The sequence below is a fragment of the Pleurodeles waltl genome, chromosome 3_1 (genome assembly GCF_031143425.1).
Source record: "Pleurodeles waltl isolate 20211129_DDA chromosome 3_1, aPleWal1.hap1.20221129, whole genome shotgun sequence".
Classification (NCBI taxonomy): Eukaryota; Metazoa; Chordata; class Amphibia; order Caudata; family Salamandridae; genus Pleurodeles; species Pleurodeles waltl.
In genome coordinates, this window is record NC_090440.1 from 1,834,834,796 (window position 1) to 1,834,860,430 (window position 25,635).

A 25,635-nucleotide genomic window follows, 5' to 3' on the forward strand; every position below is an offset into this window, starting at 1 on the left:
AGTGGTATTGATACATATGTTGAATACTTATTTATTCATGTACGTAAATGCAACTTGAATCTTGTGGTTCTATAAATAAATTAACAAAAGATATTTTTGATATATAAAAACCATTGGCCTGGAGTTAGTCATGGAGTGTGTGCTTCCTTTATTGTCTGTGTGTGTACCACAGATGCTTTGCACTACCTCTGATAAGCCTAAGTGCTCGACCACACTACCACAAAAGAGAGCATTAGTATTATCTACTTTAGCCTCTTTTAAGCCTCTGGGGAACCCCTGGACTCTGTGCACACTATATCTCATTTTGATATAGAATATACAGAACCAGCTTCCTACAATTGCTATTTAGAAAGGAAGAAAGTTCCATATTCATAGCCTTCTCCACTATTTTGGCTGGGATTGGCAGGCGAGAAATGGAATGGTAACTGTTAACTTCGAGAGGATCAAGCAAAAGTTTCTTTACTATCAGTAATACAGAGGTCTTTTTCCAAAGTCCAGGACAATATTCTGAATTAAACATGCTATGTAAAAGCTGGGTAAGATGTAAAGCTACTGTCTTCGGTGCTAAATGGAGTATTCTGGAAGGGCAGGGATCTGATGAAGCACCTGATTTAATTGATTCCATTAGTTTTGACACCTGCTCGACAGTCAGAACGGTGACTGCATTAAGGGTCATAGATCCCAAAAAAGGGCTTTCGTGATTAGAATCAAGTAGGTAAGTTTGCATTCTAGAGGAAAACCCATTATAGACCTCATTGACTTTTGAATAAGAATGATTGGCAAGTTTGTACAAAAGGATTGGTTCAGGCCAGTTGTATTATTGTTATTGAAACTTACAAGTGTGTTGACGTTTGAAAAAGCTTTCTTGGCTTAGTTTTTAGCAGATTACATTTTTTCAATAGAGTAAGCAGATTTTTCAGTCATAATGATGGATTTATATTTCCTAAAACACTATTGAGACCGAGGAGTGCTCCTGTGTCTGTAAAACACATACCTCGCACAGGTTCACCACACTGCATGCACCAGTCGCCACACGTAACTGCAGTAACAAATCCTTGGACTGCTCCTTCAGAGTGGCCTTCACTGGTAGGCATAGGAAGGGAGGTGATGGTAGGTGTAGGGCTCCTATAATTGTGCAGCATGGGGACATTCCCCACTTCAATATGGACAGATTAGGCAAAAAGCACCTTCGGCGGCCAGCCCGGTTCTCAGGGCAGTGAGCAGTTGCTCTTTCAATCGCCCTCAGCCCGCCAGTCGCTCTTCGGTCTGCTCTTGCGGTTTTGCTCCCAGCAATTTAATTTTATGTATTGTGCAGCATTGCGACCCCGGCAGTCTCTGCTTTTGTTTACTTTACCTGCTGCCCATCGTGAGCTCCATAACGCACCACTGACGCGAGCGCAGAGGCCGTAGCTGACCACTGCAGAGTGTGTGCCTGGGGCTCCTGCAGAAGTAGCCTTGTCAGTCCAGGTGCGGCTTGCAGGAGGCCTGTAGTGTCCCGCTCGCTATTTTTCTTCAGTTCAACCATCATTTAGGAGCCACCTGCAAAGTTCTACGGGGCATGCTCGTGCCCTCCACCTCAGGTGAAAGGTTGGGTGTGGTGGCATATGTAACAATATCCGAGGCGCATTCATGCCCTCCCACCAGAGGTGTCGGTGGGGTGTGGCGGCGCCTCCATTGACTAACAGCGACAGTATACTACTGTCATCCAGCAAATTGGAGTGGCTGGAGGACCAAGCTACACCAATTACCTAACTCTGACAGTCTACCTGTCGCTACTCCGAGTGGTCTTAGAGTCAAGTTGCATCACTCACCTAGTCATCCATCAGTGTAATAACAAGGCCTTGAGTGCCAGGCCAAATTAACGTGCTGCTGAACATTGTCAAATTCTTACTGCTTGCTGTTCTGCGCAATGAGGTCCGGCAAGGTGTGCAGTGCATCGAAAGATGCTAAAAGACAAGGGCCAAAGATAAATGTTACTTCTACAGTTACAGATGGCCTTAACAAGTGCACATTGGCCATTTCAAGCCCTATTTCTAAAAGACTGAGGAAGGAAAAGATCACAGACTTCCTTAAATCTTCTATAGCAAACTCTGCTCCTGCCCATGGCCGTAAGTCAGCTAGCAAATTGGCTGAGGTTTGCTCAAACCTGTTGACATAGAAGGAGCCTTCAAACTCAAAAAGGCCAAAGCAACTGGAAATCTTAGCTGATGTGCATGTATACGACAAAGATTTATATTCTATGGAGCCCTTCTCCAGTGTTACTGTGGAAAATAATATCCTCCAGCATGCCCCCAACAGAGATCCTCTATCCTCCTGTGTGAATTGTGCTAAGTTAACTCCTCTCTAAAAAATCTCCGGAATATTTTGTCTTACGGCAAGAGCTCTTATTGAGTCCATTTGATGATAGCCAAGATGGCCTTATTGAGCAGTAGGACGCAACTACAACTTCAGGCCCCAAACACGATTATAACATCCATATCTCCAATAAAGATTAAACGGTCTAATGAACCAGCCCAATTGGACTCCTGTTTGCCAGGGGGAGTAAACCTTGGAGACAGCCTAGAGCTTGTCACAGATTCACCCCTTGCTAAGGGCCACAGTAACAAGGCAACACCCTTTGAGCTTAGTAGTAGGCTGGGGACCACCGTACAAGTCGCATTACTGCACAGGGCCCCCTCAAGCATGCTGGGATGAAGCCCAATGACCAGGGGGCCACACATGATACTGGCCATAATGCACTTGTGCCGCCGCCTTTGTGGACCCTGCTTTTAAACTCAATGGAAGTGATCTCCTCTGCCCTTTCTTTACACTCAGAAAAACTTGACCTCCAAGTTGACATTGTAAACTCCCTGGCAATTCATGTTGTTAGCATTGATCAAAAGTTGAAAGACCTTAACTATCTTATTAAGCTAGTGGCGAAAGATCCTGACACAGTTTATCACTAGTGCCAATGTTCTTCCTTTTTCGATCACTTAAAAACAATGCCGTCCATTCTGGCAGAAATTTTGGCTGCCATTAAGCTTTCAAAACCTTCCTTGGCACTTGAGCCTGCTGCAAAATTTGACAGTGAGAATTTCCAGAAGGTAATCCATGAAGCAAGCCAGTTCGGGAGGGTGCAGGACACCTCCGATCTGAAAAAAATAGTTGAGTCCTGCCATGGTGCTGTGTTGGATACAGAAGGGGATTTCTAAGCAAAGAAATATTGAAATTTCACAGGAGCCCCTGGTTTATAGTCCTTCACAGAGCTCTCCCACGAGGCCTCCAAAAAGCAAAGCCACCTATGACTAAAAGAGAGCGTAAACGTCTCAGAAGGCTAAGAATAACAAGCAGAATAAGGACATAGTTCCAGCATTACTGCCCTGAGGAGGTTTACAACCTTCAAAGAAGGACAACGATCAGCAGAAATTACAGCTACTCTAACCACTCTTCCAACAAAAAGAACCATACAATCTTTTGCAATCTAAAGAGCTCTCATCATCAGAGCCTATTCAACCGGAGGGAGAGCCACTGTTCAATTCGCTCCAGACAGCGTAGTCTGGCCAGTAGACATAGTTCCACCGGTACCCAATGATTTAAATCTAGAGGACCAGAGTAAGGTGCCTCATCAAAATATCTCAAAGGACCTTCAGGGCAATCAACAAATTGGCCTTAGTCCAAGGCATGCTTCCTTTGCTCAGGTTCAAGCAATAGCTCAGCCCTCCTTTTCAGCTAATAATCCAGCTTTACTAAGAAGGGAAATAACATTTGTTACCGGGTGAGATAGCAGGACTGCCACAGTAGTATGGCAAAAAGGGACAGATTTTTAAGATGGAGCATAGGACTGTCAAGGGCTGCATTACAGCCTTATCCCAGACCCCTTCGCCCACAACAGAACCTAGTAACGAGGAGAAACTCCCATGACACCAGGATGTTAAGGGAGCGATTGGCCCTCTCAAACCACCACCTTATACCCTTTTGAATTTCAGGATTCAACAAACAGAGGGCTCTGGTGCACCTAGTTATGCGAGACAAGTATCTCTTGCCACTAAATCACATGCCACACAAGGGGATAGAATGGCAGCATGAATCTCAAGCAGCCATAGCTCCAGCATATTATCCTTGTGCTCTTGGAACGTAAATGGTCTTAGTAACAAGGCGGGAGAGGAAGATTTCATCAACCATTTGTCAAAATACGATATTGTATTGTTGCAGAAAACATGGTCAGAGAAGCAGATTTCAATCACAGGCTTTAAGGAATATCACCTAGCTGCCATGAAATCAACAAAGGCAGGCAGAGCAGCAGGTGGATTGTCAACATACGTTGGATCGCATCTGCTGTGGCAACATGCTCCGATTAACTTGGCCCTCTCATGGGCTCAATGTGTTAAATTTTCAGCTCCAACTATCTCACATTCAGTTTGTGAATCCTGCCTTTTAGTGTGCAATGTCTACATCCACCCAAGTAAAAAAGGCAAAGCAGGGAAACTTGAAGTCGTATACAAATTAATTAAATCCCTACAATACACATTTCTCCATGCATGGCTGGTCTTATCAGGGGATTTTAACATGCACCTATTCGGAAGCAATATTGACTATAAACAATCTCCACTGTTGAGTGCAGATAACAAAACTCCCCCAGTAATAACATCTTACCATAAAAATTACTGGCTCAGGAAAGAATGTGTAATGGTCTTGGAAAGTAGGAGTCTATACTCACTAAACGGCAGCTTACATCAAAATCAACCAGCAGCTTTCACTAGAGTCAGTAACAAGTCTTCTTCCATTCTGGATTATACATTTGTTGACTTGGAGTTACTCCCAATGGTCATGCACTACAGTATTCTTGACAGAGTTGAGAGTGACCATTTTGGCCAGCACGTCGAATCACTGTTAAACCCTCCTAGAGCGCCATATGCAAAAGATCTGTTGATAACATCAAGTGCTTACAATCTTAGGCGTTTAATATGGAAGGAAGCAGAAATCAAGCCTTTAATCCTTTTTATATTCAACTTTGTACGACAGTACAACCGTGTACATGGTATACATCTGATGCACTTCTTGGAGTCCCTGACTACGACACTCCTGGGTCATTTTGCAGCAATCAGCGTTTTACAAATTGTAAAACCAACAAGGAAGGGGTCACATGGTTCACCAACACACTTCGGTTGGAAAAAAGAAAACTAAATGGCCATTAGAAAGCTTTGGCTACATGATCCAATGGCTGGCCATAATTCCAGACAACAAATCGTAGCCCTAAGGCAACAATATAGGAATAACATTTGGCCTGCCAAACGGTCTCATCAGACCCAAGTTAGGTTGAAGCTTCTACATGTATGCAAAATGAAAAATAGTCATCGTTTTCGGGCTGAAATTAACTCCCTTGCAAATGGGAAAATCAGCCATCACAATGCAGGAATTTTGGAAGTGGAATGGTCAACCTTCATTACGGCAGCGTTTTCAGGGGGATCAGGAAGCAAGGAACATGCTGCCCACTCCGCCCAAAGTGGAACGTTCTCCTTCAACTTTCCAAATCCAACCCTCTTTGGAAACCCAATGGCTGTCCAACGTTCAATTGCGGGGTTATGCTTAAGAAGTTGAGATCTGATGGGTCTCCCAGCTCGAACGGTCTCCCCACCTGTTTATTTAGGCAAGCCCAACCCTTCTGGGCATCAATTCTTGCTCTGTTGTTCAATCAGGACTTTACTACCAATGTTATATCACCGTCATGGAGAGGCAGCATCTTGCATCCCATACATAAAGCCGGTTGAAGATCAGACCCAATAAATTATCAGTTAACTGCCTTGATAAAAGTGGAAGCTAAGATTTTTGCCTCTAATCTATTATTGGACCTGGAAGTGTGGACTTCTGCAACTAACATCATTCCAAAAACACAGACAGTTTTCAGGGCAAGAATGACTACCTCGATCAATCTTCTAGCGGTCTCACTTCTTGCTGAAAAAGCCAAGAGAAAACACATGTCACTTTATGCCTGCTCTATCAATTTAAAAGCTGCCTTTGATAAGGTGCTGCACCAGAAATTATGGGCAAAAATGGGAAGCTGGGGTATACCACAGAAATTGCTACATGTGATTAGAAATCTACACACAGGTACCTGGGTTCAGGTTAAAATTGGAAATGGCAACAGATTCAAACGGAAGATCCCTATGTATAATGGTTTAAAACAGGGGTGTGTGCTCGCCCTGACTTTATTTAACATCTATACAGCAGATCTTGACTCTATTGGCGTAAGTGGCATGTGACCCCTAAACTTAGTGAATGAACTGGTGCGTGTCTTACAATATGCAGACAACATTGTGCTTTTCAGCCAGGAGTAAGGTCTCCAGCGCTTAATTGGCTACTGCCCTCCCAGACCTAAACACACCCCTAAATTCAGTATTTAGGGGCTCCCCAGATCCCAGGAAATCAGATTCCTGCAACCTTAAGAAGAAGAAGGACTGCTGACCTGAACTCCTGCAGAGAAGAAGGAGACGACAACTGCTTTGGCCCCAGCCCTACCGGCCTGTCTCCCAACTTCGAAGAAAACTGCAACAGCAACACATCCAACAGGGACCAGCGACCTCTGAAGCCTTAGAGGACTGTCCTGCACCCAAGGACCAAGAAACTCCAGTCAACAGCGGCTCTGTTCAAAAACATGCAACTTCTTTGCAACAAAGAAGCAACTTTAAAGACTTCACGTTTCCCGCCGGAAGCGTGAGACTTTCCACTCTGCACCCGATGCCCCCGGCTCGACCTGCAGAAAACCAACACCTCAGGGAGGACTCCCCGGCGACTTCGAGCCTGTGAGTAACCAGAGATGACCCTCCTGAGCCCCCACAGCGACGCCTGCAGAGAGAATCCAGAGGCTCCGCCTGACCGCGACTGCCTGTAACAAGGGGCCCGACGCCTGGAACCAACACTGCACCTGCAGCCCCCAGGACCTGAAAGAACCGAACTCCAGTGCAGGAGCGTCCCCAAGGCGACCCTCTGACTAGCCCTGGTGGTGGCTACCCCGAGGAGCCCCCGTGCCTGCCTGCATCGTTGAAGTGACCCCCGGGTCCTTCCATTACTTTCTATCTAAAACCCGACGCCTGTTTGCACACTGCACCCGGCCGCCCCTGTGTCGCTGAGGGTGTACTTTCTGTGCCTCTTGTGTCCCCCCGGTGCCCTACAAAACCTCCCTGGTCTGCCCCCCCGAGGACGCGGGTACTTACCTGCTGGCAGAATGGAACCGGGGCACCCCTGTTCTCCATTGAAGCCTATGTGTTTTGGGCACCTCTTTGACCTCTGCACCTGACCGGCCCTGAGCTGCTGCTGTGGTAACTTTGGGGTGTCTTGAACCCCCAACGGTGGGCTACCTTGGCCCCAACTTTGAGACTTGTAAGTGTTTTACTTACCTGCAAACCTAACCTTTACTTACCTCCCCCAGGAACTGTGGATTTTTGCACTAAGTGTTATACTATAAACACTGGCCTTTTTATGACTATAAAATAGTTTATTGCCATTTTTACAAAGACTGTATATGATATTGCTTTTATTCAAAGTTCCTAAAGTATCTAAGTGAAGTACCTTACATTTAAAGTATTACTTGTAAATCTTGAACCTGTGGTTCTTAAAATAAACTAAGAAAATATATTTTTCTATATAAAAACCTATTGGCCTGGAGTAAGTCTTTGAGTGTGTGTTCCTCATTTATTGCCTGTGTGTGTACAACAAATGCTTAACACTACCCTCTGATAAGCCTACTGCTCGACCACACTACCACAAAATAGAGCATTAGAATTATCTCTTTTTGCCACTATCTTACCTCTAAGGGGAATCCTCTGACTCTGTGCACACTATTTCTTACTTTAAAATAGTATATACAGAGCCAACTTCCTACAATAACCAATAATAATAGCAATAATATTTACTTTCACTACCACCTGTTGTCCGTGTTCTGTCTTCCATTCTACCCCCCAAACCCTCCCTTTGTCCCTGTTGCCTTTTATCTCCCATCTAGTCCCCCCCTAGTGTCTGTGTTGCCCATCTGCCATAAGGAAATAAAGCGCTAAGGACACAGCCAGGCCGCATCGTAGCACTTTTTTTTAGCTTCCCTTTGCATGTTAACTCTCACCCAGGTGCAGGGCGTTTTGGAGGAATTGGATGCTGTGCGCAACGGAATCCTCTAGAGCTGGAGGTAAGTCTCTTTGGGAGTCGCTTGCAGGACAACGGGGGCACTCTGGTCGGAGGTCCGGGGTGTTCCTGAAGTCCCTTGACTGGGGCTTCCTCCTGATCCTTTGTTAGCTCTGGGGGAGCTGGTTTTCTCCTGGTCTGACATCAGCTGACCAGGACCTAGGTATTGCTCTATCTCGGCCACCAGGGGTCGCAGCTACACTCGGTACAGTTGGGGGGGCATTTCCAGACTGTCGTCTGTGTGTCGTTGGGTCCAGCTGTGACTTCCGGTTGCGGAGTTATTGGAGATTCAGTGAAGTGGCCTTCACTGTTTTCTTGGTCTTTTGCAGTCTTGTTTTTCTTGAGTGATGCCGTCACTCAGGAGGGATATCTGGGGGGATCCTTAAAGCCTGGAGGTCCCCAGGGTTTCTTGGGGTCAGTCCAGTGTTCAGCTCCTCCACTGTCGTGATTGTTGGGACTCTGGTGCAGCAAGGAGGGGTCTTGGTGCCTCTTCCGGTGCAGCAGGTCCTCAGTTCTCGTCCTGGCGGTTTCTCTGGTGCTGGTTTTCTTGCCTTCTTGGAATCCTTTTCGAATCTAAAATCTTGGTCTAGGGGAGCCCACTAACTACTGAATTTAGTGGATGTTTTAGGGGGAACCTGGTAGTGTCCAATGGGGCACTTACCCATGTGTGGCTACACTCACTATAGTGACCACTCCCTGTGGGAAGGGTCACTTCCCTAAACCTCATTGGCTATTTTTCTCTATTCCAAGATGGAGAAATCTGAATCAGAGGGTGCACTTCGCATGCAAGCACTTAGGGGTGGTGCATGCTCAGTGAGGCCACTCCTCCTACCCTTTGTCTGGTTTCCCGCCTTTGCTCCCACCAAAAGTGGGGGTTTGCAAAGGGAGAAGTCCTCTGCTGCTAGCAGCAGGCCCGGAGGCTCGAGTTTCAGGGGCTGTAGCCCTTTGAAGCTCACCGCCAGGGTGTTGCACATTCTTGAGGGAGGGGGAGTTAGCTCCTCCACCCAGGAAGGGCATTGTCTTACAAACCAGAGAGCCAGGGCTCTCCCCCAGGTTTATATATTGTCTGTCTGCAGTGGCAGCTGGATGGAACCAGCCAGCAACTCTGCCAGTTAGAGTTAGCTTTTGCAGGGGACACCTCTAAAGTGGCCCCTGGGTACATTTAGGGTTAAAGCCAATACTGGCACCAGTTTGGATTTAATATTCTGAGTTGTTTGATACCAAACAACCCAGGGTACAGTGTGGCCATTTTGTAGCTGGGGAACTCATGTTTGACCAGTGACCAGTACATACATTAAAAATGGCTGCCCTATTCACTCACCATGTCTAGGTTTGGCAAGGACACAGTGGGGGCATATTGCTCATGCAGCTATGCCCTCACACAGTATGGTGCACCCTGCCTTAGGGCTGGAAGGCCTGCTAGAGGGGTGGCTTACCCATAACATATGCAGTGTAGGGTGGACAGGGCACACAGAGCGTGTGCCATGTCAAATTTATCCTTTTAGGGTTGCCCCAGTACACTCAGTCTGCAATGGAAATGCTGCGTACATCTGGGTGCAGGGCCCTTGGGGATGGCATAATCAGTGCTGCTGCCCCCAGGGGGCCCTCGGTACTAGGGTACCCATTTACTAAGGACTTACAGGGGTATTTAAGAGTATAACCAATTGTGGCAAGCATCACAACAGTTTTAGGGAAAGAGAGCTGGCCCAGGGAACCTGTTTAACAGGGGGCCTGGGCACTACCAACTTCTAGAACACATCAACATCAGGCAAAAAGTGGGGGCTAACCATGCAAAAAGAGGCCTCCTCTCACACATGGCAAATGCAGTCTGCATCATATCGCTGTTTTTCTAACGTCTAACATTTTAGCTTCCCATTGCCTGACCCGTAGTCCTTGTAGCTCACCTACCATAAGAAAAAAGCACTATGACCTCATTATATCGCTTTTTTTTTTACTTGTAGACACACTGTTGTACAACTTAGCTAAAAGATATTGGCATAGGAAACATCTATTGCCTTTGCTAATACTTGTTCAACTGCTGGTAATAAATTGTTCCTAAAAGTATAACACATGCATTGTGAAAATGTCTTACACAGAATTATGTGATTCTGCAGCTTTTATCGCACAATTAATGATTTACTGCATTTGCTGCATAAGCTGACATCTGATGCATGTTTTAACAAACAAATTATTGCTAGCTCCAACGATCAAAAGTTCACGCACATTGGAAGCCCCTGTGCAAAGGTTCACTGGTCATCTTTTAGTTGCTTATTTAGGTATTTGGTTGCTAAAGAGGTACTAATAAGGTTAAAGCTTTGCCCAGACAGTATTACAATGAGTAACATTTAGAAAATAATAAAGTGATACTATTAAAAAAATGTACTGCATAATTTGTCTTTTTTTTGCCGCATTATTTGGTGCTCCCCAGCTGCATAATTTGGTGCTCCTGGTTACAGTGTGACGCGTAGAGGATGAGGGAAGTTCATCACATTAGGCTGCTCTTACGTCATACCCGTCGATCGTGCCCTTTTTAACCAACCAGCTTTTTAGACTACAGCGTACTGGACTGTACGATGAAACTCATTTGTAAGCCCGTATCAAAATATGAAGTGTTGTTTTTAAGTGCCAAATGCGACGTGCCTTTGGGTAAAAGGAGAGAACAGCTGAAGTTTCAGACATAAGCTTTTCGAGACTGTGGACACAAGGAGGTTCGGTCTTTATTTTGGTGTACGTCTGTCTGCTGATCGGATCGAAGCTGCCCCTTAATATACAGTCCTTCGTAAATGAGCGATTTACATCAGCAGAAGCCCCTTAGTGACCCAGAACAAGCAGTACCGCATACTACAGAAGACAGAGATGGCGACTGAAACTATACACTGTGAACGAACACGCTGGGGACACAAGATGGGCCGATGAGCATAGTCAGCAGCACGGCTGCCTGCAAGCCTACCTGAACTTTGACGCAAGGAGCGCTGCGGTCATCATGACTCGGGTGCCTTTGGGAAGCGACTTTGTAAATTAATTTTATGCGACTCCACAAAGCCAGCCACAGTTTGGGTCTTGTCAAAGATTCGAGAGAAGTTAGAATGGTGCCAGAGTCTCTTTTGTAACTTAGCGGCCATATTTGAGTGGTGGTGGTAAATCAAACCTTTGAAATGAGAGATGCGCACAAACTAATTGATATAGTTTCTTGACAATAGTGAATCAAGTAAATTTGTTAACGTTAATGTCACTGTTTTGCTAGGGGAATTAATTGGTGCTTAATTTCCGAAAAAATGCTCATAGTGCTATAGTTATTTAAATCACTACATTTGTCAGTACATTTCGTTCAGATGAAAGACCGAGACTATCGACCACCATTAGCCTGGCTGTAACGTTGATAGATTGGCTTTTGAAACCACGGCTGCACATGGTGTGTATACTCAGCAAGCTAGAGCCACATGAACCTAATAGAACCCAATGGAAATCGTCAAGGGACAAGGGGGCAAAGGAGCTAAAACGCTGTCAGTAAACGCGCCATCTTTACAAAGAGGAGAGAAAACTCAATTTTCCTAGTTTTCAGTTCTGCTGAGACCAGAGACAAGCCTCGATTATTGACATGCTGCCACGTAATAAGTCCTTTCCTTTCTTGCTATTTTATACAACAGCCTAATTCAGCAAAACTGCGTTCGAGATCACGGATGAATGGATTGACAGGTGATTGAATGGATGAGTGACGAGATGATGTATGGATTGGATGAATGTCGAATGCATTTGCAAGTGCATTCTTGAATGTATTAATTAAAATACATGAATAGATAATTTTAATAAAGGTCGTGTGAAATGAAGATTAATTATTGCCAGGACATAGGATTAATGAAGGTGGATAGATTAATTAATGAATAATTAAAAAAAATACTGGTTGGTCATGGCCTGAATTCATTAATGCAATATCACTTTTTTAAAGTAGCTCAGCATTCAATAATTACATGGCTATAAGGACCATTCAGTTTTCAGTGATTTGTGAAAGAATGGGAGACCATGTGAATGAAAGAATGAATTAAATGCAGGCCTGCCAACTCACACGATGATTCTGTGTGTCATGTGATCTCTGCTTACTTCACATGGTCTACCAGTGAAGAGCTGATATCACACAGTACATTTGCAGATTGGGAGAGTCCCCGCAATATTTTTTTTTCTCATTTGTGCGGGAAAAAGCACTACTGGCGGCTGTGGGGTCCCTGGCTGGATTTAAGTGCCCAACATTTTGGGTGCCAAAACATTCCTTGAGGGGCAGGAGTCACGAGGGTCCCTACCTCAGCGTATTTTTGGTGGAAATGAGCGGTAACCAATAACCTTGCAAGTATTGCGTTTCTGCAGAGAACTCATCTTGAAGCCTTGAGTCAGACTGATGAGAATGCAAGCTCCATATTTTGGCCTACCCCTGAGCATAGTGCGTAGCGCGCTGACAGGAAAAGCAAGCAGCAGCTTGTTGTGCACTGCCGTGCTCACTAAGCCACCATATTCAAGCTAGCCTGGCTGAAGAGGAGTGATACCCCGAAACCGGTCCCAGGATGCTTGTTTCTGATCCCGGGAGGACCTGGCCTGGCATTTCGGGCTGGACTGTTCCCATTAGGAACAGGGTCAATACTGATTTGCATATGGCTGGGTCCAAACTGTAATGGCATGGTGTGCAAAAAAAACTGATGGATTAAACCCAGATCTGTGACTGGGGGTAAATGTTTGATTTGGTCTACAATCCGTCCATCAGCTGTTCTTTTTGCATTTGTCGCCCCAAGTGGGAAGGGTATACCCAGACGTGGGACCCGTGCTCACTATGCCACCAGATTTAAGCTAGCCTGGCTGAAGATGGGGGATACCCGAAACCGGTTCCAGGATGCTTGTTTCTGGTCCAGGGAGGACCTGGCCTGGCAGTTCGGGCTGGACTGTTCCCATGGGGAACAGAATCAAGACTGATTTGCAAATGGCTGGGTCCAAACTGGAATGGCATGTTGAGCAAAATAACTGATGGATTAAACCCAGATCTGTGACGGGAGTGAATGTTTGATTTGGTCTACATTCTGTCCATCAACTGTTCTTTTTGCAGAAGAGAACAGCACTCTGCACAGGCCTCAGCCAGCTCTCTGACACTAGTGAGTTATTTTACAAGTATTTGAAACAAATGTGGGTAAATTCTTTTAAATGTAACTCACCTTGCACTGCCTGAGCATTTATCTAAAATGTGATACAACTGGATGAAAGCTGTACGACACTGTAATGAAGTGTTCTCTATTTTTCTTTCTACACTGAAAGAAAATGATATACTGCAGGCCTGTGTCGTCGAGGTATAATAGAAGGACGGTAAGCTTGTTTTCACAAGCATTTGTATGTATGGTGTTCACGAGTTAACACGTTCACTGTGCAGCATGGTCGCCTTCTTTTCCCACCATACACATAAGTCATGTCTCGTGCTTATTTTGGTATAACCTATGTACTTCTTTTTGCAGGGCACGAGGTAGGAACTAGTGGTTCCATATTCATGTAAGTGAATGTTACTTCCCCCAGCAAATTGATGGCCTATAGTAACTTATATACCTTGTTTGGAAATATATGTGGCCCTTATCATTTAGGAGATACATATAGCTACATAAGGTCCTGATGCAGCATCACTGGATCCGTTTGGACCACCAGGATGCGAAACATGTTGACCCATGAGAGGTTAGATTCTGGAGATTTTCCAGACTCCTCTCTTTGAGATATATAATAAAATTCTTTCCACAATAAGAGTGATTGATCTTAATTTCTTTATTCACTCTTTTGACTTAGTTTTTTAACCTTGGCCCTGACCGTCCATCTGGTCCAATAAATTCTACTGTCTCAGTGGCGGTTGTGAGAGTCAATTTTAAAACCACATCTTTTTCTGATCTCCATCTACACTTTAATCACCCTTGGGGTCACGGCACCACCACATAAAAAGATCTCCGGCAAAGAGCCCCCCCATTAGGGGTGGTGCCCGTCAGACATTGCAGCGCCGGTCTGACGAGGAGCAGTGCCCATGATGAAGCATGACACCCTATGGGTGCGTGAGGCCGCTTGCTCCTAGACGTTAGGACCCCGGTCACTATTTTCTGGTTTACATGGTTGGAACAGTGTATTACTAATTTTTGATATTTCCATTTGGAGGATATACACTGGACCACAATTCCTCCTGATCCCTCCCTTATTTTGAGCATATTAGTACAGCAGTCCAGCTGTGGGATTATCATCATCTCTCAAAACGCCCCTAACATGGATAATTTTCAAGGGTTGAGTTTTGACGACGACATAGTATCTGCCATTTTACAGACCCCTTCTATTTTGGGAAATGATGGCGCTGGACCCTCGGGTCCATCCAAAGAAGAATGGGACAAGTTGTCCGCACTTAAAAGAGACCTTATCAAAACCGTCCTTCATGGCACAATAATGACCGAATATCTGAGGGCCAATATAGCCCCTAATGGTCTTCTTGTCTCAAACATGCCCAGGATTTTCTTGCAAGATCTAGCTTTTAGAAAAGACTGGGCTCAGGTGGCATGGAAGTGCACCAGAGATTGGCTGGTGCTGATTATCAACACTTCCAAGCGTTTGGCTGACTCCATCACGGTACAGATTGCACTCATGGAAGGCGCTCTAAAAACTACAGTCTCACTGGCGGCTTTTAAGAGTCGACTAGCAGAAATCAACTCTGAACTCAATGACAACAGGGAGTTTTTAACTCAACAGAAAATTACGAAGCTACAAAAAGACATTGCGAGGTTTAGCCGTGACAAAGTCTACCCTTATATCACAGATGACTTTACTACTGAGACACTTCCCTCCTCCTCTGATGAATCATCTGCATCAATAAAGAAACCACGGAAATATAGTAATAGCTCTTCATCCGATGGGTGGAGTACAGATGATGATGGGACTCATTCATTCTACCACTACCCCCAATACCCCCCAGGACCTTCTCATTACCCCCCTGGACAACCCTTAGCATGGCAACAACCATTTCCATTCTATCAACCTCGCCCCTTACTCCCCTATATGCCTTTTTTAGGCCGCGGCCGGGGCAGGGGAAGAGGCAGAAGGAGAGGAAGAGGCAGAAGGGTACACTGGGCCCAGGACGAACCACAAATGGTAACCCGCAGTCAAGGGAAGAACCCACCAAATCGGATTTAGTGGTCAATCTTTCATCACGATCTCTTTCCCCTACTGAACTGAAGGTCCTGAATAAAGGACTAGGCTTTGTCCCTACCCCCAGGGAAGACTCTTTCCGCCTCCATTGTGAAATGTCTCATCTCTTCAGGAAGATTAGATTACAATTCTTCTTTGAGGATCGAGTGCACCCTGACCAACCCACAGACACGGGCCTCTGCAAACCATCCACCTTCATGCCTCCTGCCGCTGCTATGCCCTGCGAGGTATTAGCATTTGAAAAAGCAGTATTAAGTGACCTAGCAACTCTACAACCCAAACGGAGTTTCTCCAACATCTCTAATGTTGAAAGAGATGCCCTCCAAGCACTTTCCACAGACACAAGTATTGTCATCAAACCTGCGGATAAAGGGGGAGCCACGGTCATAATTAATTCCTCCGATTACAGACAGGAATGCCTACGTCTACTGGGGGACTCGACCTATTACACACAGATCAACATTGACCCAACGAGGAGATTGCAAACCGAAATACGGGGCATGATTGAGGAAGCCTTAGGGAATACCTGGATTTCACGCAATGAGGCACATTTTTTAGACAGCACGAGCCCACGTATTCCCTATTTCTATTGTCTCCCCAAAATTCACAAAGGCAAGATACCTCCTCCAGGACGCCCTATAGTCTCCGGTATTGGGTCTGTCCTTGAACCTCTCTCCACCTTTTGTGACAAATTCTTACAACCAATTGTCCAGTCATCTTCCACCTATTTGAAGGACACCAAAGACGTCCTCAACCTGATTGCAGACATTAACTCAACTACTGAAGTTCACGCCCTTATCACTCTTGATGTTGAAGCCCTCTACACGAATATCCCACAAGAGGCTACTTTGGAAGTTGTGGAAACCGCACTCCACTCAACTAATCAGACACTGACTTCTCCTGTACATTTCATCATGCATAGCGCTTCTCTAGCTTTGAAAGAAAACTTCTTCCAGTTCGAGGATCTCTTTTTCCATCAGATACGCGGAACATCGATGGGTAGCACCTTTGCCCCCAGCCTTGCATGTTTATATATGTTTGACTTTGAATCAAGGTTCATACTCCCAGACACCAACCCCTTTCATACCAACATCAAACTTTGGCGCAGGTATATCGATGACATCTTGATCATTTGGCAAGGTGCCCTGTCGGGGGTACAAGCTTTCACTACCTGGATTAATACATTGAATCCCTTTTTGAAATTCACATCCTCTGTCTCTGAAACAGAAATACCTTTTCTGGACCTCATGATCTGTATTGAGGGTGGGAAATTATATACTCATACTTACCACAAAATTACAGACTGCAATAGTCTTCTCATGTATGAGAGCCACCACCCCAAGGCACTAAGAGACAATCTTCCTTACGGCCAATTCCTCAGTCTACGACGGAACTGCAGTACCACACGTATGTTCAATTCCCAAGCTGATGACCTGACCGATAAACTCTGTAACCGCCATTATCCAGACAAGGTGGTGAGGTCAGCCTTCAAACGGGCCAAGTCCTGCAGTAGAGACATTTTACTATCTACTACTCCACAGGATCCAGACCCAAAGCTTACTTGTGTATCTACCTTCACCTCCCTTTCTAACACCATCAAGAGAGTTGTGAATAAGAGATGGCCCATTCTCTGTAGTGGTGGTACGCAGATTCCAAAACCTTTATTTGCTTTTAAACGCACCACTAATGTAAAAGATTTACTTGTCCATACCAGACCCCGCCCCATTCAGCCACCCCCCTATTCACAAACATTATGGGGTATCCCACCAGTGGCCGGGCATTTTCCTTGTGGTACCTGCAATGTCTGCACCCTTACCAAACGATTAAAATCCATCGAATTTGATTCTATAGGCCTTTGGCACTTAGTTAAACACACGAATTGCAACACAAAGAATTGTGTTTATATGATCACCTGTCCCTGTAAATTACAATATATAGGCATGACCACAAGAGCAGTGAAGCTTAGAATTAATGAACATCGCAGTAACATCAGATGTAGCCGTGCTACGACCAAATTGGCTCTCCACTTCCTTGACAACAAACATGGCCCTGACGACATGTGGTGGCTGGTACTACAAACTGACTCGCGCAACACACTGAATTCTCTCTTCGAGTTAGAACAACGATGGGTGTTTAAGTTACGCACTCATGTCATTGGTTTAAATGATGATATTCCGTGGAACTGCCTATCTAAATGATTCTCCCCTTATCTTCAGACTAGTAGAGGTACTACCATGGACTCTTACTAGTTTGCTCGCTTTGACTTTGCACCCCTTGCCCCAGCCTTTTTGACCCATAATTTGGGCTGAGCAATCGTTTTGGTTTTCATGTAATGTTTTAACTAGCTTCACCTTGTGACTTCTGACCCAATGTTTGCCTCCATTTTCTTTCCCCCCCCCCCTTTTTTCCCCCCCGATAGTGTTTTCCCCCCCCCCTTTTTTCCCACGAATCTGTGCCCATTTGTACCTCATCCCCCTCTTCAGTGTTAGGATTCACTTCCTGTATCTGGGTGTTTAATTATACATTTTTTTACAGTTTCCCTTGCCGGGCTCGGGATTCGTAGTAGTCTTTTTTCACTGTCTAGCATGTTCAGACCAACGCTTACGCGTTGCCTGACTGCCTGACCTTGCCCTCATCCGGCTTCCGGCAAGTCGCGTATTTTAGTATCCCGGTCCGGGTTCCTCATACCTTCGGGAACCACGGACCGGGGTAGGTTACCTCCTGGCCCAAGCAGCTGCATACAGTAAGTGCGCCGCCGCTTCTTGTTTTCTGTTCGCCGAGTCCCGCGTTTATTACTGGGACTCGGCTTGACTCTCGCTCGTTGCGCTCTTTAGCAGAGGCAACATTTTGATTACATTTTTCGGTACTCCTCGCTTTCAATCTTTGCCTGGGGGCCTTTTACCATGAGACGGTGTACCGTCCGAGGAGACACCGCTCTTGATGGGAATTTATCTGAGGGTTGGTGCATTTTACTCAACCCTTACATTGTCACAGACACTCTGTACCATTCTTTTTACTCCGTGGTGTGTAGCTTCCTTACTAGTGCGGAACTTATGACTGTTCTTTGGCTTGATTGACTTTTTCTGCTTCTTAGGGACTCCCTATCCCCCATGATTGATCTTCAGTCATTTTACTGTTATACAGCTTTTACCATTCATGTTTGAGCTATTATATTCTCTGTGATGGTTCCATTTGTGAACCTATCATTATTACCCTCTAGACTTCTATGTTACTAGACATTTTAGTTACTTGAGTGGGTAATCTTCCTACCATTATAAATTTTTGTTCCATATCTCCTTTATAGACGTCATTTAGCGCTGGACCATTGGTCTGTGTATTCCTAGGATGCTCGTCTTCCAGTTTAGGACGGTAAGCTTGTTTTCACAAGCATTTGCATGTATGGTGTTCACGAGTTAACACGTTCACTGTGCAGCATGGTCGCCTTCTTTTCCCACCATACACATAAGTCATGTCTCGTGCTTATTTTGGTATAACCTATGTACTTCTTTTTGCAGGGCACGAGGTAGGAACTAGTGGTTCCATATTCATGTAAGTGAATGTTACTTCCCCCAGCAAATTGCTGGCCTATAGTAACTTATATACCTTGTTTGGAAATATATGTGGCCCTTATCATTTAGGAGATACATATAGCTACATAAGGTCCTGATGCAGCATCACTGAATCCGTTTGGACCACCAGGATGCGAAACATGTTGACCCATGAGAGGTTAGATTCTGGCGATTTTCCAGACTCCTCTCTTTGAGATATATAATAAAATTCTTTCCACAATAAGAGTGATTGATCTTAATTTCTTTATTCACTCTTTTGACTTTGTTTTTTAACCTTGGCCCTGACCGTCCATCTGGTCCAATAAATTCTACTGTCTCAGTGGCGGTTGTGAGAGTCAATTTTAAAACCACATCTTTTTCTGATCTCCATCTACACTTTAATCACCCTTGGGGTCACGGCACCACCACATAAAAAGATCTCCGGCAAAGAGCCCCCCCATTAGGGGTGGTGCCCGTCAGACATTGCAGCGCCGGTCTGACGAGGAGCAGTGCCTATGATGAAGCATGACACCCTATGGGTGTGTGAGGCCGCTTGCTCCTAGAAGTTAGGACCCCGGTCACTATTTTCTGGTTTACATGGTTGGAACAGTGTATTACTAATTTTTAATAGAAGCTCAGCCTGTACAATGCCTCATGAAACATGGCTTTGAAAATGCCCTTACTCCAAAGCCAAGGATTCACATTTGCACACAAAAAAGTAAATTAAAGATGCTGTGCCAGATCAATCTAACATGCATAATGAAGGATGCACATTCGCTATAAATTCTGTCAGGACCGGAGGCGAGGATTATGCATAACTTTCTTCACTTCATTTCCACAGCAGATTCAAAGAACAGAACAAAAAAGTAAAAATAAACATAGACTACATGTACCATGAGTCTTATACTATTAGAGTCCGTAAACAGTCCAATCACAACAGCCTATAAGTAGATATGACGTCCCTTCCTGCTCCTCTTTCTTCACTGCTCGTCAGTTAAGTACTATCCTTATTAACGCTTTCCTTAACATTAATTATTAATATTGTTTATTATATCTATTTTGTTCATTTAACTTAAAGCGTGGTAGGCTTTTGGCCTGAGTGCTTATTTTTTATTATTTTTCATCGCGGTTCGACGGAGGCACGTGCACGCTTCTTGTCAAACTGTCAGGCGTGTCTGCTGTTTCTGTGGCAGCTCTCTCAGAGCATCTCAGCTGAAGGCGATGCGCTCCAGGGAAATGCTGACAGGAAATTCTTTGAATTCGTGTCACAAGTTGTTTCTCCCTGGACCAACCCTCGCTTCTGACACCGTTGGTGTATATTTTTAGAGAAACTGCCCTATCTTGTGGCCATATTATATATTTTTTATTCTTTTTCATTTTAATATTTAGAATACCAGCGAGGGGGCTGCCCTTTTTATCATTTAGGTGTTTTATATTTTTCCTTAAGACATTTTTTTGTCCTAAAATATAAAAAAAAAAAGGAAAACTATATTTTTCTATCATACTCGTATTTGAGTTTGGTGCTCTACCCCTCATAATGGACCAGTCTATTGGTAATGAAAGCGCTTCCTTTCAGGATGCACAACAAGAGTGGCCTCCCCAACATCTTCCCCCAGAGGTAAGTCAAGCGCTTTCCATGGCTATTTCCAGTGTGCTTGCACCTCTTAGGGAACAGGTTGATAAGCTCAAGAAGAGCATACCAGGGGTTTTTAATGACCCCGTTCAGCCCAAAACGGGCCCTAGTGGGGTTAGATCAGAGGGAAAGAAGGCCTCAAAGCGTGACGCGGGGCACCTGGAAGGTTCTGCTAAACTAACCGAATCCTTCCATAAGAGTGCGCGCATGCTTAAACATTTGCCCTACCAGGAGGAAGATCAACTTTGTCGCAAAAATTCAGACCCTTTCTTTGGGGTCCCCCTTGGAGGGGAGGGTGTTTCGGATGCCGATTTTTCCTCAGACAAGGAACAAGAATTGAGTAGACCTTGGCGTCCTAACTCGTTTTCCACAGATTCTCCTGAAGAAGACTGATATGTTTAACTCTTCAGAAATGTATCATCCCAGGACTTCTGAATGGGTACCTGAACCTGAGGTAGCTGATTATGTGGCTAATAAAATACGCCAACCCCTAGAAAAGGAGGTCAAAGCAAAACTTAGGGCAGAATGTTCCAGACACTCTTTACCGGGCAAAGTGGCAGTCACTCCCATCATAGATCCAAAGCTATGTAAATTTTTTAGTAAATACATTAAAGATCTTAAAAAGGGTATTGACCGATCTTGGAGAAATTGCCATGATAAACTTCTGGACATAGTTGGCCCGCTTACACAGATTATCCAGTTAGTGGAGCAGGCTAAGCAATCTGGTAACTGCTCTCGGTGGAAGTTATTGCTGATTGGGCTCAAAGAGCTATTTGCCTCTTGGGGAATGCCAACTGTGCTCTTGCTGCAGAACGCAGGAGATCCCTGCTTATTAAAATTGACCCCAAACTTGGCGAGTTGGCTACATCTGAGGCAGGCGCTATAGCCCAGGGCAATCTTTTTGGGGAACCTTTTGTCAAAGAATTAGGCAAGTTTGTGGCAACCTTTTCGGCACTTGACAAAGCCCCAAACTCTATTAAAAAGATTTTCCCTACTAAGATTGTTGCTGGGGCCGAACGAGGAAGGGGTCGCCCCTCCAGGCGTTTTTACCATCAAGGCCCCTCTAGAGGATAGCCAAAGAGGAACAACGGCTGGAATGACGGTTGTCAAGGAACATTCTGCCCCTCTCGAGGTTCCGGCAGAGACAAATCAACCGCATCAGAGGAGGAGCTAACGCACTAGGAGGAGTTTCTGGTAAGCATTATCCCTTTTTCCCCTCTAGATCTACGGGGAAGACTTCTGAGATTTGCTCACAATTGGGAGACAATAACAAAGGATCCTTGGATCCTTCAAACATTTTGTGTTTTTTTACATAGAGTTCTATAGAACTCCAATACAGCAATCCTGTCCCAGACCTTTAGTTTTCCCAACTCAGGAGATGAATCTCATAGATTTAGAAGTAGAGGATCGCCTACAGAAAAAAGCCATTTGCAGGTCTACTCTTCTCCCGAACGGGTTCTTAAGCAACATTGTTCTGGTAGAGAAGAAAGACAAGGGTTTTCGTCCTGTAATAAACATTAGGGATTTCAGCAAATGGATAGTTTATCGACACTTCTAAATGGAAGGCATTTATTGTCACGGTTTTCAATGGGCTTACCGTCGAAGTTGAGTGGCGTAGGGGAACGGCCCCGGTTCCGGCAGGTTCTGCTCTGGCCGAGGTAGGGGCGACCCCTTCCGGTAGCCCCCTTCCGGTAGCCATGGTGCTGTTTGGTATGAGCAAACCACTACAGTCCGTGCCCTCCAGAAGGAGTCCCAGAGGAAAAACCCCAGTAGGGTAAAAAACCTCCACAGGAACTCCCTGAAACGAAAGGAGGACACCAGGGCGTTAGGACTGAAGATCAGGAAGACTGGAGAACAAGGCAGGTCAGGAACACACGGGATTCGCAGGAAGAAATCGATCAGAGCGTGACTACCACCAAGGAGTGTTGCAACGCAATGAACAAGCAGCTGAATTCCCCTTATATACCCCTAGAAAGGAAGTAGGAAACAGGAAGTAGAAATACCACCATCTTGGATTGGGGAAAAGAAAGCAATAGTGAATCAGGTACGTGCGTCTAACAAAGAGAAAACGATGCATGCAGGACAGAGAGGAAGTGGTCAGCATGCTGGGAAGGAAAAGGCAGGTATAAAGTACACCATGTGCAAGGGTTCGGTTTTGTTCTGGAGATATCGGTAAGTGGTGAGCAGAGGTAATGCATAATGCAGGAAATTAAATGTAAAGCGCGTAATGCGCTATACGCGGTCAGGCCTGAAACCCCCTAGGGGTCTCAAGCCCTGCCGCGTCTGCCTTTATGGCAGAACTTAAAGTAAAGGAAGCGGCGAGTGCCGCGACCCCTAAATAAGCTCCTTGGAGCATCCGCGGCCCGCGCCCGAGCCGCGGCATCCCCCGCGGCCGCCGTGGCATAACATTTATCTATTGAGAGACATTCTACTTCCGAACGATTGGATGATCAGACTAGACCTCAAAGAGGCATATCTTTAAGTCCCCATTTTTTCTCCTCACAGGACATTTCTTCAGTTTTTTGTGGAAAGGGCAGATGTACGAGTTCAAAACTCTCCCTTTCGGTCTATCCTCAGCTCCTTGGTGTTTTACCAAGTTCATGAGACCAGTAGTAGAATTTCTTCGTACCAGGGGAATAAGGATGATAATTTAAGTGGATGATATTCTTCTGATGGACCAATCCCTAGCTCAGCTCAAATCCAATCTGAACATGACTATTGCACTCCACCAGAATCACGGCTTTGTGATCAATGAATCCAAATCAGAGCTAATTCCATCCCAAAAAATAGTTTTTCTAGGTTTCCTTCTGTCGCAGCTTTTCTCGGCCTTCCATTATCAAATTTTTCCAAGATTCGGAAAGAACTCAAAAAGGTTCTCAGAAGGGAGAGAATTTCACTCCATCAACTGGCCAGGATTGAGGGACTTCTATCCTCATCAATCCAAGCCATCTTCCCAGGTCCTCTTCATTACCGTGCATTACAGAGATTAAAAGCTTCTCACCTCCGAAAGGGTCTAACTTACTCGGAAATTATTTCCTTATCTTCAGAAGCCAAAACGGAACTCCAATGGTGAATAGATCACATGGAAGCCTGAAATGGCACGGCAATATTCAGTACTTCACCGGACATGAGTATAGAATCAGACGCCAGACGTCTGGGACGGGAAGCCAGATGTTCAGAGGAAGAACTCTCTCTCCATATCAATTGTCTAGAACTTCTGGCAGGATCCTTTGCAATGAAGTTTCTCACGAAGGACAAAGTGTGTTGTTCCATTCTCCTGAGGATGGACAACATATCAGCGATCCAGTATTTCAATCATCTGGGGAGCACTCGATTGCAGGCCCTCTCAGAACTAGCGAAAGATTTCTGGCAATATTGCCTTCAGAAACAGATCTCTGTAGTGGCAGAGTATCTTCCAGGGATAAAAAAAACACTGTAGCAGACTGGAACTCCAGGAACTTCACGGACAGCACAGATTGGAAATTAGATCATCAAATTTTTCTAGCCCTGATGGAAAGGTGGGGGCCTTGCAATCTAGACCTCTTTGTTTCCCATCTCAATCACCAGCTGACGAGATATGTCAGCTGGAGCCAGATCCGGAAGCGGTACCGATAGATACTTTTCTTCAAGATTGGTCACAGAATCTTCTGTATGCTTCTCCCCCATTCATAATGATTCCCAGAGTTGCAGCTCAGATAAGACGTCAAACTGCGTCCTTGATTCTAGTGAACCTGATTTGGAAATCTCAAGCACAGTTCCTGACACTGATGGAATTGTTTTGGGATCTTCCAATCAGATTACCATAATTCCCTTCGATACTTCTTGATCATCAAGGATCTCCTCACCCATTAGTTCTCCAAGGTCACCTTTGTCTCATGGCCTAGAGTATTTCAGGGGACGTTGGGAAAACAGACACCTTTCAAAGGAAGCTAATCACTTCATCCAACAGGCCTGGTCCACAAGTACTACCAAGACATATAGATTGGCTTGGAACCGATGGAATCATTGGTGTGTGGAGAAACATATTGATCCCTTGGGGGCAGAAATTACGTATATTCTAAACGTCTTGGCAGAGCTGATCCAGTCGGGTCTAGCTTATCGTACCATTAATACCTTTAGGTCAGCCATATCTGCAGGACAAATCTCCATTAACAAACCAGTAGGTGAACCTCCATGGGTATGTAAATTAATGAAGGGCATTCGTCTTTCTAAGCCCCCTGAGCCCAGATATTCAGGATTATGGGACATTAACGTAATTTTAAATTTCCTCTCCCAATGGCACAATAATTATCTCTTATCTCGTAAACAAATATTGGCAAAATTGGCTATTCTACTTTGTCTCATTTCCTGTAAAAGAGTATTGTGAGAAAGTAGCCTCTTTCTAGCCTTGTTACCCCCACTTTTGGCCTGTTTGTGAGTGTATGTCAGGGTGTTTTCACTGTCTCACTGGTATCCTGCTAGCCAGGGCCCAGTGCTCACAGTGAAAACCCTATGTTTTCAGTATGTTTGTTATGTGTCACTGGGACCCTGCTAGTCAGGACCCCAGTGCTCATAAGTTTGTGACCTATAGGTATGTGTTCCCTGTGTGATGCCTAACTGTCTCACTGAGGCTCTGCTAACCAGAACCTCAGTGGTTATGCTCTCTCTTTACAAATTGTCACTAACAGGCTAGTGACCAATTTTACCAATTTACATTGGCATACTGGAACACCCTTATAATTCCCTAGTATATGGTACTGAGGTACCCAGGGTATTGGGGTTCCAGGAGATCCCTATGGGCTGCAGCATTTCTTTTGCCACCCATAGGGAGCTCTGACAATTCTTACACAGGCCTGCCACTGCAGCCTGAGTGAAATAACGTCCACGTTATTTCACAGCCATTTTACACTGCACTTAAGTAACTTATAAGTCACCTATATGTCTAACCTTTACCTGGTAAAGGTTAGGTGCAAAGTTACTTAGTGTGAGGGCACCCTGGCACTAGCCAAGGTGCCCCCACATTGTTCAGGGCCAATTCCCCGGACTTTGTGAGTGCGGGGACACCATTACACGCGTGCACTACATATAGGTCACTACCTATATGTAGCTTCACAATGGTAACTCCGA

At 45.1% G+C, this 25,635-nt stretch overlaps 1 protein-coding gene across 1 annotated transcript in view; it reads right to left on the reverse strand.

The window, feature by feature from the left end:
• The window catches only part of HIBCH (3-hydroxyisobutyryl-CoA hydrolase), a 671,455-nt gene extending 660,160 nt beyond the window's left edge, over positions 1-11,295 (reverse strand). The window contains exon 1 of the mRNA XM_069225902.1: positions 11,102-11,295. Coding sequence (XP_069082003.1) covers positions 11,102-11,136 — 35 coding nt within the window. The 5' untranslated portion in view covers positions 11,137-11,295. The remainder of the gene's footprint in view (positions 1-11,101) is intronic.
• Between the last annotated feature and the right edge of the window lie 14,340 nt (positions 11,296-25,635).